The sequence below is a fragment of the Haliotis asinina genome, chromosome 4 (genome assembly GCF_037392515.1).
Source record: "Haliotis asinina isolate JCU_RB_2024 chromosome 4, JCU_Hal_asi_v2, whole genome shotgun sequence".
Classification (NCBI taxonomy): Eukaryota; Metazoa; Mollusca; class Gastropoda; order Lepetellida; family Haliotidae; genus Haliotis; species Haliotis asinina.
Genome location: NC_090283.1, coordinates 35,583,376 through 35,597,136, shown reverse-complemented (window position 1 = coordinate 35,597,136; position 13,761 = coordinate 35,583,376). Strand labels below are relative to the sequence as shown.

Below are 13,761 nucleotides of genomic sequence, written 5' to 3'. Positions count from 1 at the left end.
ATGTGCCCATTTATGACTGTTTTCAGTAAGTTCCTGAAGTTTGTGTTCTATGGGTCTCACAACCAGTGGAAGGTGTTCCTGTTTGTCAATTTCAATGGCCTAGTGGATTTTTAATCAGATTACTTTATCGATCTCTCGTTTCTTACCTCTCACTGGCATCGACTTCAATCCTTACGTAGACGACTGCCTCATGAACCATCTCAAACTTCAGTTGTTATGCAAACAGGACTGTGCCACCCATCTCATTGAGCTACTGGGGTGGATCATCAACATTGAGAAGTCTCATCTGGACCATCCCAAGAACTGACGTTCATAGGAGACTTGTTCCTGACTCATTCCAACCTTGTCAGGATTCCATTTTTTCCGGGGATCACTTAAGTAACAAGGATTTGATAATGAATTATCCCTGGCAGTTACCCAATCTATTAGACCCTCTACAACAACACTCTAAATTGAATCGATTTGTCAAGTGGAGAAGAGACCAAGGACTCTTGGATTGAGGAGATGAGATAACAAAAACATCAAAGGATATAACTTGAGTTGTTGATATAACCAGCAATTTGTGTGAAGCCAGGGGTGGGGATGGGGAATTACAGCGTTGAGGAGACCAATTAATAGAGGATTAGTGACGGAAGCCAGAAACTATGACATAATACCACAGAAGGATATACATCTGCCACTGCTTCAGTTTAAGACGTTGTAGGATTGTCAGTCTGATCTAACTCTGTACTTCATAAATTGATCAGATCCTTTCATACCAAGGATATCAAATCGCCTACCACCTTTCCAAAATGGGACTTATGCTTAGTTTTGCAATGTTTGAGTAAAGCTCGATTTGAACCCTTGCAGGCCACAAGCTTAAAGTTCCTCTCATTTAAAGGTCACATGCAACCAAAAAATCAAACAATATTTAAAACACATTTATCACTTATTCATATAATATACATTGCTGCTTTTGAAAAAAACAAATAAACAAAATTATAAGCGTACAATCACGATTCAAAGGTGCAATATTTTGTACTTGGGCTTACTTCCCCCGAAACAAAGCCCTCGGGAGACCGAACCCAGTCGTAGCGGGTGGATATGCACTCAAATGTAACGACTACTTCCGATTGGCTGCTTCATTTGCTGATATGCTGAGGGTTCATTGTGTGTACAGAAAGATGATCTGTTTAATGGGCATTTTAGAAGTATGGCGAGTCACAAGAACGTAAGATTCTTTATGGATATCACCTTCTTTTTGTGTACTTGATGCGTCGTTTCAGTATGGATTCATATACTGTTGTCAAACAAAAAATCATATGCACTAAAAGAAGTTGTTATCAATGAAGAATGTATATAGAGATGTTAGGTTTTGAAAATACATGTTCTCTGAATTTGCGCTCGATCGACTCAAAAATCATCTCAGTAGTGATGGTAAACTACTGCGTGGCTGGAATCTGTCATTCGTCCAAGTACAAAGCAGGACTTGAAACTGACAAGAGTTTGCACCAGTTTCCGTCAGATCCACTCATCCGAAAAAACATGACGTGTATCACACCTGCCTAATTACATAATGTGGCAGAGACGGGACTCGGGTTCACAAGTCATAAATCAATTTATTTTCTTTATGTCGTATATTCTGATAGGTGTTAAGTTCAAATTGCACATGGTCAATGACAACAAGCTGTGTACTGCATGTTGTCTTTAACAGACAGACAGGCTGACATATAGGTGTGAATAAACCAGACACTGAGCTTTCTCTGAGACAGAGACTGCTTACCACAATCAAGTTATTTTTACGTAACAAGTAGATTATTTACTTGTTTGTGTACACAACCAAGATTAGACTACTGCTCACAACCTCAGACTCTGGGCATGCTTACTGTTTCAAGTTCCGTGAACCTATTCACTGCGCATGCGTTATGAATGTAGCGCAGCACAGCTGCTGAAACCAGTTTTCCCCCCAGCGCTGGGGGGAATTTAGTAAAACGTTTGAACTCCGATTTCGCTGGCTTTTCTTTCATCGCTTTTTTTTTCAACTTTATAGGTTGAATTGGCATTTTTTATGATTTGTTTCGGTAAGTGCATACCGCAAGGTACCAGAATCTGCCAAGTTGTGTTTTACGTTGCATGTGACCTTTAAGGTAGTGTTCTTACTGGCTGTGGCTACAGCCTGCAGTGTAATCGGAAATTGAAGCCTTGGACTTTAGATCCAAAAACTTTCTTGGAAGGCAACACTTGTATGTCTTGTAGAAAAGTACCAGAATTTGTGGCAAAAAAATCAGTCAGTGACTAAGGGGCCTTTGGGACCAGGGATTTTTAAGATTCCAGCCTTGCCTTCCACTGCCTCCAGAGCAGACAGATCAAGATTATTGTGTCCTATTTGTGCTTTACATTGGTACAATCAGAGGAGTTCAAGTGATGTTTAGAAGTGGATCACAAGTCAATACTTGCTGGATCAGCATAACTGCAGCACCTTGAATATTGGGTGCTGGAAGATTCTTGTAAAGATCTTCAAGATTATCGGGTGGGAAATTGGAGAGAACTATCACACTTTGGGAAGTTGTTTAGAGGTTACAGGAGTAAGGTAGAATTATGAAGGAGTTGCATAATATGATCGACAGGTGATATCACGTCCGGAAGTGATTTCATATAAACCGGAATTGACGTCATAAACCAGAATTGACGTCATAGAACAGGAAGTGGCGTCATAGAACCCAGAAGTGATGTCTTAGAACTGAAATATGGTCAAGAACAATTATTTTTTAAACTGGAAGGTTGTTGGAATTAATTAGGACTTTTGTCTTTATTTGTGAATTAATTCTGTTATTGATCTAATTTCTCTCAAGATACCTTAAAATCTTCCTGCACGGTTACTTCTTGTTCAGGAAGTTACGTAAGTCATATTTATCCCAAAAGAGTTATTTTGGATTCCAAAGTATGGTGGTATTCCTGTGCTTCGTCATTCACACGGGCCCTCCATCCTATGTGGGTTGCCGGCAGCCATAATCCAGAGTGAATGGTCACAGCATAATTTGGAACAGTTACAGATATTGTTAGTAATTATTAGTAAACTTACCTCTGGATTACATGATATATTATATCTGTGGGTTGCAAACAGACAGCATCCATTTTTCCAGGATGACTGGATCGGATGGAAACAAGTGCAAACTCTGGTTGTCAGTTTCCCAACATCTCTATATACATTATTTATGGATAACAGCTTCTATTGTATATGTGATGTTTTGGTATGGATTCTTATACCACTATCACTCTTGCTTGACAGTGGTATATTAATCTACACCGAAGCATCACATCATATGCAATAACAACAAGAAGAAGTTGTTATCCGTGGAAAATCTTTCTTTCTTAATATTCACCATACTTCTGAAATGCCAATCAAACAGACCACCTCTGTATACACACAATGACCCTTCTGTATATCGGCAAATGTACCAGGCAGTGAAAAGTCTTTGTTACACTTGAGATTACACCCATCCTCTCTGACCGCATTTGGTCTTCTGGGTGGTTCGTTTCAAGGGAAGAAAACTCAAGTACAAAATATTGCACTTTTGATTCACAATTGTACACTTATGTATCTGTTTATTTCTTTTTTCACCGTTAAAAATGTATATTATATGTCAGGAATAAGATACTTTTCATTAGTAAGACCACTTCCCAGGTTTTACTTTTCCTAACTTTATATGAACATCAACATTCAAATGATACATGAGGATTTGAAATCAATTGAAAAATATCATTCAAGATTAAACTCACAATTGTTTTCCCAAACAGTTTTGGAACTGCAAATCTCAGATCAGTAATCAGACGCTCTACCGCCTGGCGTCAGGGCCAACGAAGGTAGTGAGGTTAAATTATCTACTGATAGTTACTTTCATTAAATTGATTTTACACACGCTTCGGTTATTGTTATGTAGCTTCATTAAATGATCATCTACATTATAATTACGGTATATATGTTAGAGAAAACACATCTCCTTGGTTGTGGTAGACAATGTAAAACCATCAGCATCGGGAAATCCCTTCCCCCTTCGGTTTTACATTTTCTACCAAAACCATGGAGGCATGTTTTCTCTTACATACACCAACAGTTATATGATCATCGTGACACAACTTTTCTTTCCTCTTTTTCATACGAATGTCTGAAATTATAGTTACAATTTTGTATGGACAAGTGTAAACTTTCATACTATGTAAGATGATTTGTTGTTTTTTAATGTATTTCTATGTGCCATGTTCATGGTTATGTTTTTGCAGCAGACTATGATAGGTAATATTTTTTTGATAGTCTATGATGCTGCTATTGTTGGTGTTTGGAGACTTTCAACAAAAGTTAGGCTGTGTCCATTTGTGCATGTAATGGAAACATCCACCTTGTTTTAGAACCTGCAGGAACATTTCACTGTCAAAAAGACTTTCAATTCTTACCCATTATTGTTTCTTTACTAAGTAGTTATGTACTGTCCTTGCACCCATGCTGATTGAAATATGACTAGATTGGGTGGGTGTATGTTACATGGCTGGATGTGTCTTATTGTACTAAGATAATTGTTGCTTTTTTGCTCACTGGCTTGAGACAAACGTGACTCACTCCTTATCTAACATTTAGTGGTTGTACCCTCCCTGGTGTGTACAAACATCAACTTTGTCTCAGTTTCATTTTCATTGTGTAACCTTAGTGAGCATGGTTAGCATTTCACTTGTTCATGTGTACATTTTCTGTTTCAGTGAATTTGGCAAGACACCTCAACTTATTGATTTTGTTGGCAATCATTTAATCCTGCGTCGAAGTGAAGGCTCTCTGATCAGCACCACAGTATCCCCATACCCTGGAGTGCTCCACAGCTATGCCAACTCTAGTCGCTGGGGAGATTCCCTCCGTCTGTGTCGCTTTGTTAAGGTATTACTGTTCTCTGTACAGACATTTTCCAACCATGGGGATGGCCAAACTCTCTTCAGTTTCAGATATATCAACAAACTGATCAGTTAAGTAATGTTTTTTTTCAAATGTTTTCTATTTGTGTGATGAATGGTGTGGTTTTTCCCAGGAGGACACACTGTGGGCATGTCTGGCAGCAATGGCATCCTATGCCAAGGAACTGAACACAGCAGAGGTGGCATATGCTGCCATCAAAGAGGTGAGTAGCTCACACAACAGTAATGAGCATTACAGTCTTATTCTGCCTTTTGCAAGCTCTTAATTTTGAAAGTAAGGGAAGCAAACAATTTTTATAACAGACTCTTCATATCATGTGCAAAATGTTTTTGTATTTTGGGTAAATTCCAATAGTTGGATTTTTTACTTCTGAAAAGGGGAATTGTTAATTAAATTATCTGGGAAGAATCATGACATAATGGCCATTATCTAGCCTCATGTAAGAATGTCGAGTTTTGATTGGTCCACATGACTCTGATAAAATACCATGTACATCCATCACAATCCGCCAGCGGGAGTATACGACTATTATATGGTGACGACGCGAGAAGTGAAAAAAGCGTGCATCGACAAGCCTTTAGTAGCATGCGGTGCATTGAGGTCAAATGATCAGCTGGTGTCCACATGGCAGCAAGTCGATTTGATGCGTGTTGTTTTGTTTTGATTTAGTGAAAACATTCAGCTAGATAAATGCGTTATCACATCGTGTCTCGGGAAATACAGGGTTTTATCAGTCCCGAGTATGGTTGTATTCGGGGAATACAACCGTACTCGGGACTGATAAAACCCTGTATTTCAATCAACACGAAGTGATAACTTACATTATTCATGAGTGAACTCAAGATTTCAAGGCTGTGCTAATTCTGTTAAATTCGTACATGATGTGATTGTTGTGTTTGGCGGACATAAATATCTGACTAGTTCTCCACTAGGAACATACTGGTTAAGCCGAAATGTAAAGCTGGAGGTGAAGTGATTACGTCTTGGTCTGTTTCTGCAGAATATGACATGATTCAGAAGCCAATACCAAGTTTATCATAAGAATGTTTGACCATGATACATGTATCACAAGAAGTGTAATTATGGTCAGGTTAAGGTAATGAGCTCATCATTTTAATAGAATTTCTGATAAAATTCTTTGACAGAAAACAAAAATATATGCCATGATAAATTATGCCATGATGATGAAATATGATAGATAGCTTGATTAAGTGGGGACTTTATTTTATATAAAATGAGAGAGTGAGCATGAGCAATATTGCAGCAATACCATGGCTGTGGACAGTGGAATTAGGCTTCATATGTTGTGCCTATGTGAGGAATCATATTTGGGTCTTTCATGTGACCAAACACTTCGGCTGGTAGGCTTCCCAAACCACTCATATTTGATCAAATAATATGTGCTAAACAATGGAAAACTATGTGAAACAGGGCCTGATTCCTCAAAGCCTCTTGGCAAGTCCATTTTAAATTGTGGGAGTTGAGATCGTCTTAGGGTTACGACAACTTTGAGGAATAACTGGATATGTTTCAAGGTTTCTGTTTGTTAAATACCAAGAATATTAATATATACATACAACTATTTTTTAGGGATAATTGACATGAACAGTTTATGACCATGAGTGTAAATCATGTTTACAATTACATAGGGGGTTATAACAACTAATAAAGTCAATTCTGTAAGCCCTACCGTGTAATTGTTTTAATCTCTGATTAGTTTGGATGCATGTCCCTCCGCATGTTGTGAAGTTGGTGTGTCAAATAAGTAATAATTTCTTTTCTATGATACTTTTTTACAGACTGATAAAGTGCAGTTCATTATGAACATCAAAGATATTCCTGTGAAAGAGGCACGCAATGCTGAAATGGCTCTGTTGTGTGGAAGTCCACAAGATGCTGAGGCCATCCTGCTGCAAGCTGGACTCACATTCAGGGCCATCATGCTCAACATCCAGCTGTATAACTGGGACAGGTACACTCCTCTTCTTAAATCAGTACTAATCAACATGAGATGAAGAAATTCTCACTCTTCCAACGGAAGAAAAATGCCTTTGTGACTTCAATGCCAGAAATTCTAAAACCATACTCTGAAACCTTAATGTTTTCAGCATAAGTCATCTTAGCTGTCAGAGTCTGTATACCAGTTGTGTTACTAATTGGATTTCATTCTTAAACTGCTGCGCATACACTGCCAGGTTGCTACACCCATTTACCATGTGTCCTTGGTATTTCACACCCATTTCTGAATTGAATTAATGTCCAGCCATGATCATGCACACAGAGCTTGCTTCTGTTACATGCACCCACAGACTTCTTCTGTTTTTTACAAGCACTTAGAGACTGCTTCTGTTACATGCACCCAGAGCCTACTGCTTATACAGGCACCCACAGACTGCTTCTGTTACATGCATCCAGAGCCTGTTAAAAGTACACCAACTGCTTCTGTTACATGCACCCACAGACTGCTTCTGTTACAAGCACTCAGAGACTGTCTCAGAGCCAAAGAGTTGATCCTGTACATTTGACATCTTTGGAGCTTGATCCAGCAAGTCAGCTAACTGGAGCTTAAACCTGTGTTTCAGGTTGTTACAGTTTGATCCTGTATTTCAGGGGCTCCTTCCATGAAGCAGCCTTTACTTAGGTCAACCTTAACTCCCACTCTTTAACATTGCACTGAGGTTACCTTGGTGACTTATGATCACCTTGTGTGCTTTGTGAAAGGAGACCCTGGTCACAAGAACACAATCCTGTATTTCACTGTGCTAGAGCTTGATCCTCCATTTCAGGTCACTAGAACTTGATTCTTTATGTCAGCTAACTGGAGCACAATCCTGTCTTTCTCTGTATTTGAGCTTGATACTCCATTTCAGGTCACAAGAGTTTAATTCCATGTTTCAAACCACTAAAGCTGGATTGTGAATATCCTTTAACGGGAGCTTTATTTTGCCTGTGATTCAGGTCACTAGAGCTTGCTGTGAAGCACAAGACTCATGTTGATACTGTGCTAGGTCATCGTCTCAAGTACCTTGATAGATTTGGTAAAAAGGAGACCAATAAGAGATTCTTACAGTACAAGGAAGGGGTGAGTATTCCCAACACAGTGCCAAACAGGGAACATCTTGTGATATCATATGCCGTTTTCTGAATATCTCGGATTTTGATAATTTTGTGGAGGTTGTCAGCAGCAAAACTAAGTCTTTCTTAACACCTAAAATATCTGAAAATTCAAACAATTGACTCATTTTTGTGAATTTTGAGATTGTGAACATTATCAAGAATATAGAACATTAAGTTCTAAAAAATAAGCAGATTCATGTTCTCAGATTTTGTGGAACAATGTGACTTTCAATTTGGTTCTGTCCATTAATATTAATGGATTTGTTTAGCACCAAGTACCCATCAATAAATGCTCAGTGGTGCTTTGACAAAATCCATAGAGTCGAGTACGGTGTGAAAGTGGTGGGTTTTGCAGAGACACTTAAAATCATCTTTGGATATGGTGGTCCTTAATTCTGAAGGTAGTGAGTTCCAGAACAGGTGGATAGAAGCTGATCGAGTTTGTGATCCTTGGATGATCAGAGTTAGCATTCTGGAGAGTAAAGAGAGATGAGATCCCTTAGATATGATGGATAACTGTCATTGAAGAGACAGTCATAAATGCTGCAGCAAATCTTGTAGACAATGCACGAGGTGACAGGGAGTCAATACAAGGCTTTGAGAACTGTTGTTACATTTTCTGAGATACACCAAGACATTTTAGCTTTTTATCCCCCCCCGGCATGTAATGCCGGAGTATATAGTCGACGCCTCGTCCGTCCATAATCATTTTGATTCCGGAGCATAACTCAGAAACCGTTCAATATTTTTAGACCAAACTTGATAGATATAATGATCTCAACCTATGGTTGTGCCTTTTGCTATTTACAGAGTTTTCGCTTTTTTATTTATTTTTTTTTTGTTTTTCCATGAAACATCTTGGTGGGGTGGGCTTCGTTTCCGGAGAAGAACTCAAAAACCGTTCAATATATTTCTGCAAAACTTAGGGGTCTGCCACACATATCTACCAAGTGGTGCCTTTTGCTATATATAGTCTTTCTGATTTATTATTTTCTCCGTTTCTATGGAAATGTTTTGGACTTTGTCTCAAAATGGAGGGATGGGCTTCGTTTCTGGAGCAGAACTCAAAAACCGTTCAATATTTTTCTGCAAAACTTGGTAGACATATCAATCGGAACCTAAACTGGTGCCTTTTGTTACTTACAGGTTTTTTTTATTTATTATTTTCTCGGTTCCATGAACACATTGCTGGAAACCATTTCATATCTTTCAAAAGATCTTGGCAGATATATGAGACAGATCTTGAAATGGTGACTTTTTCTGATTGCAGATATATGGCATTTATATTTTTCATGAATTCCATGGAAATAATTCAGACTTGGTCTAAAAACACAATAAGTAACTGTCGGATGATTTGTCCTTTCAAATATGTGGGGGCCAGGGGGATATGTCATCTTCTGATGACTCTTGTATTTAATTATTGTAGAAGTTTCAGTAATAAATCGCATGTTTCAGATCGAAGTTGATTGGGAGAAGATAGAGGCCAAAATAGAAATGGAATATCAGAAGGAGCGTGAACGACCGTCAGCAGGGAGTACATCTGCCTCCAGTACATCTCACCGATCTCGCCCAGGGCCAACACCCTCCACTACATGATCTACTGACCTCACATCCAGAACAGAATCTGATGACTGGAACAGCTGATACTTTTCATAAGAACATCAGTATCAGTTTGAATGTTTTTTTTGTGCATTGATCTGTACATAGGTCAGTGACATCTGTACTTGACATTGCTTGTTGTAAATTACAAAATCAGTTAATGGAATATGTATGCATGGGTTCAAAAATTCCTTTGCCCAACACCCAGTACAAGTCAGATTTCATTTCAGGCAATCAAATAATGGTATGGTACATGTCCATGGGCTACTAGATGAATTCCACTTATGGTTTCAAACTGCAAATAAAATTGATTTCATGTATTATATGCCCAAGATGTAGCTATTGAATTTCACACTGATAATACAGTAGTTATCTTTCTTTGCTATTCATCACTTCTCAATAGTCAACTGAACATTAACACCGGTTATAATTATGAAATGAAAAATCGACAAGTGGGAAATTAATTAGCACAAGTTACTTTATTAAAGACTTTTGAAAAAGAAAAAAAAAAAATGAACCCCTGGTATAGCTTTCCATAGTCAAAGTAGCCAAGACACCATAAGATGTTCTTGATCAGAGAAAGACATGACGTCAGTGCTAAATCCTGTCCCCAAAAGGGGTCATGAAATGAATTCAGGAAACCTGATTGAATCACAACCTCAGTAACTGGCAAACAGGATATCATGGAATATAATAATGTATGGTGTTCAATGATAATTTGAATTAGGCAGCTGTCAAGACTGTTCAATCTACTTTATTTTAAAAGTGGATCAACCAGAGTGTCTTAGTCACCTGCATGTAACAGTATACTATCAGCAGCACCTGAAGTGCTGGCATGGAGTGGATTTCATGACTGGTACCTATTCCAGAATTCAGGGTCATCAGGTTCAGCTCGTCATTTATGTTGTGCATGTCAGATTCCAACATATATAGAGTGTAGTATCAAATCATCGTTGAACCAACTGTCCATGTGAAGATATTGATTGAACAAAAATAACTTGAGAACTAGTAGTTGTATTGATGTCAAATTTGCAGACCACCTCGTTACACTAAAGGAGGGGTTCAGTGCAAATTAATATTGCGATATTACAAATGTCAACTTTTGTTCAACCAATAACTGGAAAACTCTTGGATTGTTTTCAAATTCAGTGACCAGATTCCTTGTGTTAAGGAGAGGTGCATTGTTCCAAATTACATTGTTATAATTCTTGAACTTTGGGGGGTAGTGGTGGGTAAGTCCCACATCAAATTATGCGACCAGTTATTTTATGGATGTTTTTCAGATTTGGATAATGGTATCTTTGTGATCACAATTTGTTTATATGAAAGGTGTTATGCAATGTTTTTTTTCCAGAATGATCATCTGAAGTTAGGAGTCATGGTCTGGGATATTAGTGAGCCTTCCTCATATTTTCACCAAGTTATGTAGGACCAGTATCTAGGGGATAGTTGTATATTGCAAACTATCAGTGAAAGGAAATGTATTGGTGAATGTGACAATGGATTGATACAGTTACAAGTTCTGTTAATGTTAACATTAGCCTTCCGACTTGCTTGCCTGTCCAGAAATCACTTTTCAGATTACACCTGTATTGTTTGTTCATATTTTACATCTTTACATGTTTTTTTGCTTGTACATATGGATTTATCTGTGATACTATTGGTGGTACATTCCACGTTCATGAACAGTGTACAAACAAACCGTCCATGTCACCTATTCTTTTTAATAAACTAATTTGTTTCAAACTGGACATGCTCTGTTTTTTGGCTTCAACAAGGTTATTCTTAGATTGCATGCATGTTGTAAATAACAGTTGCGAGGCATGCTGACTTGTGTAACTGACTGTTGACAAGGGGACCAAGTCAAAATGGCCATACATTATTTTACTGTGGGTACATTATATTATTATTTTTCATTACTCATGGCATTTGTATTATTTGATATCAAAAATGAGAAAGTTATCAGACAAAACTTGTTTATTACACATAAACAAATCATTTTATTCAAATAACAAATATATATGGATGTTCTTTACTCATGTACAAGCACCTTTTTACTGTTTATCATATGTTCATATCAATAGTCCTCCTAAAGATTGGCCATGGTTGTTTCATTCACCTGAAAGAATAGACACAAGGATTAACAATTAATTGAGCAATGGCGGCTAGTTAACAAGGCACTTCTAGATTCACATATTATGGTTACACAATGTATACCATTCCATAAACAAAAGTAGGGGATGTTACATTTTGCAAGCATGCCACTAGCCAATGCATATGAGAACAAGTAATACATAGCAATCCAGATGAAACATTTCCAAAGGAATAGAATAAATTGTCACATTCTCCTTATTTTCTCTTCATCAGTCTCCTTGGTTTCATCAGTTGTGTTTTATCAACCTTGTAAATACACATCCCCTACTTGTTTTGAACGGCATATGTAATCATGTGTTGATAAGTATTTAACGAGCCAATTAGAGGATAAGTGGACATTACACCTTCTGATCTCTTGAAGACTAAAATGAAAATAAATGTAACATCATACATATGTTTGCATTATATTTACATTAACATTGTTTACCATTATTTACTAGATATGTATTATTTCATATATTTGAGAAGGGGGAAATACCTTTAGTGGACATAAGTTTGTCCACTACACTTCTGAACTGAACTTCCACCTACATCTCAAAGTATCAGTGAGGAAATTACCTCAATAATAAACATCAAGTTTTGTGTGATATAACTTGTCATTTTTATACCTTTATTAATACAAATGTCATGAGTATTGAAAAATAATAAAATAATGCATGGCCATTTTGACCTTTGTGTGTGGCCATTTTGACTTGTTTCCGTTCACAAGCATGTTGACTTCTGTTAGTGATGGTTGACAGCCTGCAGATGTCTGTAATAGGAATGGAGTAAACCCTCCTTATTCTTGAGAGGCAGGACTTTCAGAAAAAGGTTTCAGAAGTTGAAACCATTAGTATATTCATTCCTGTACAACTGTCTACCATGGGTATAAGACTGAGGACTTATCTGAATCGGGACATACAAGATCCGTGGTCTCAAAAGGTTCTCAAAGATGATTATAGGATTCAGTTAGATGTACCTACCTTAACCGGGAACCCCTCAACAATAGAATATTAAGAGATACTCATGCCCAAGTTGTCACGGAAAGGATAGAGTTATTTCTTACGAAGGATAAGGTAGAATTCACTCAACCAGAAGATTTCTCTCTAGGATATTACTCACCAATTTTCCTAGAAACCAAAATAATTTAAAGGAAAATGTTCCGATTGATTTACCACATGACAGAATTCAACAAAGACTATCTTCAAACTCAAAATGCTCCACCTACCATATCTGAGGCATTTAATAAGACTAAGTGATTATTTGACAAGCATAGATCTTCAAGATGCATATCTATCTATCTCTATCTCTATCTCTATATATATACATCAACTCATTCATCAGAAGTTAAGGAAGTTCGTATTGTTCATCCCGTCACTACTAGTGGACAGTACTTCCTTTTGGAATATCTAGATCCCGAGTTTATTTACACATGTGACAAAGTTTACAGTGACTTACCTCAACAAAAGGGGGATACACTGCGCCTTGTATCTGGACGACAGGATTCAAGCTCACCAATTAGTAGAGCTACTCAAACGTCAACGGCAAGTGCTCAACTGAAAACTCAATAAAGAATTAGGAAGAGATCATAGGACTTCTCACATCATCCAAACAATTAACGCTCAGAGGTAGACTGCAATTAAGACCAATCCAAAGATTGTCAAGACTGTTTCTGGATCACCAGCATTCTAACTTCCACTACATCTTTTCGCAGGCTCGTGAAAACAGGTATTGACCGAATACACACAATTGTTTTATTATGTAATTACCGAGAAAAGCTTCTGGTAACCAAAGAATGTCCATTTAGTCAAGGGAATTATATTTTCACTACAAACCAATAACGTTATGTCAACAATACTGTGACATGTAAGCAATAGAATGACGCCATAAGTTCACGTCATCAAATCAATGACGTTTGGTCGGACCTGGCTTGGAGTCAAGATGCTTGTCTATCGACGGTCACGTGACAGGCT

General features: G+C 37.7%; 1 protein-coding gene across 1 annotated transcript in view; it reads left to right on the top strand.

Annotated features, from left to right (window-relative positions):
- LOC137281520 (intraflagellar transport protein 80 homolog) overlaps nucleotides 1-11,406 on the top strand; it is a 67,720-nt gene extending 56,314 nt beyond the window's left edge. Inside the window, exons 15-19 of the mRNA XM_067812796.1 lie at nucleotides 4,732-4,903; nucleotides 5,052-5,141; nucleotides 6,739-6,911; nucleotides 7,898-8,021; nucleotides 9,512-11,406. Coding sequence (XP_067668897.1) covers nucleotides 4,732-4,903; nucleotides 5,052-5,141; nucleotides 6,739-6,911; nucleotides 7,898-8,021; nucleotides 9,512-9,652 — 700 coding nt within the window. The 3' untranslated portion in view covers nucleotides 9,653-11,406. The remainder of the gene's footprint in view (nucleotides 1-4,731; nucleotides 4,904-5,051; nucleotides 5,142-6,738; nucleotides 6,912-7,897; nucleotides 8,022-9,511) is intronic.
- The last annotated feature ends 2,355 nt before the right edge of the window (nucleotides 11,407-13,761 follow it).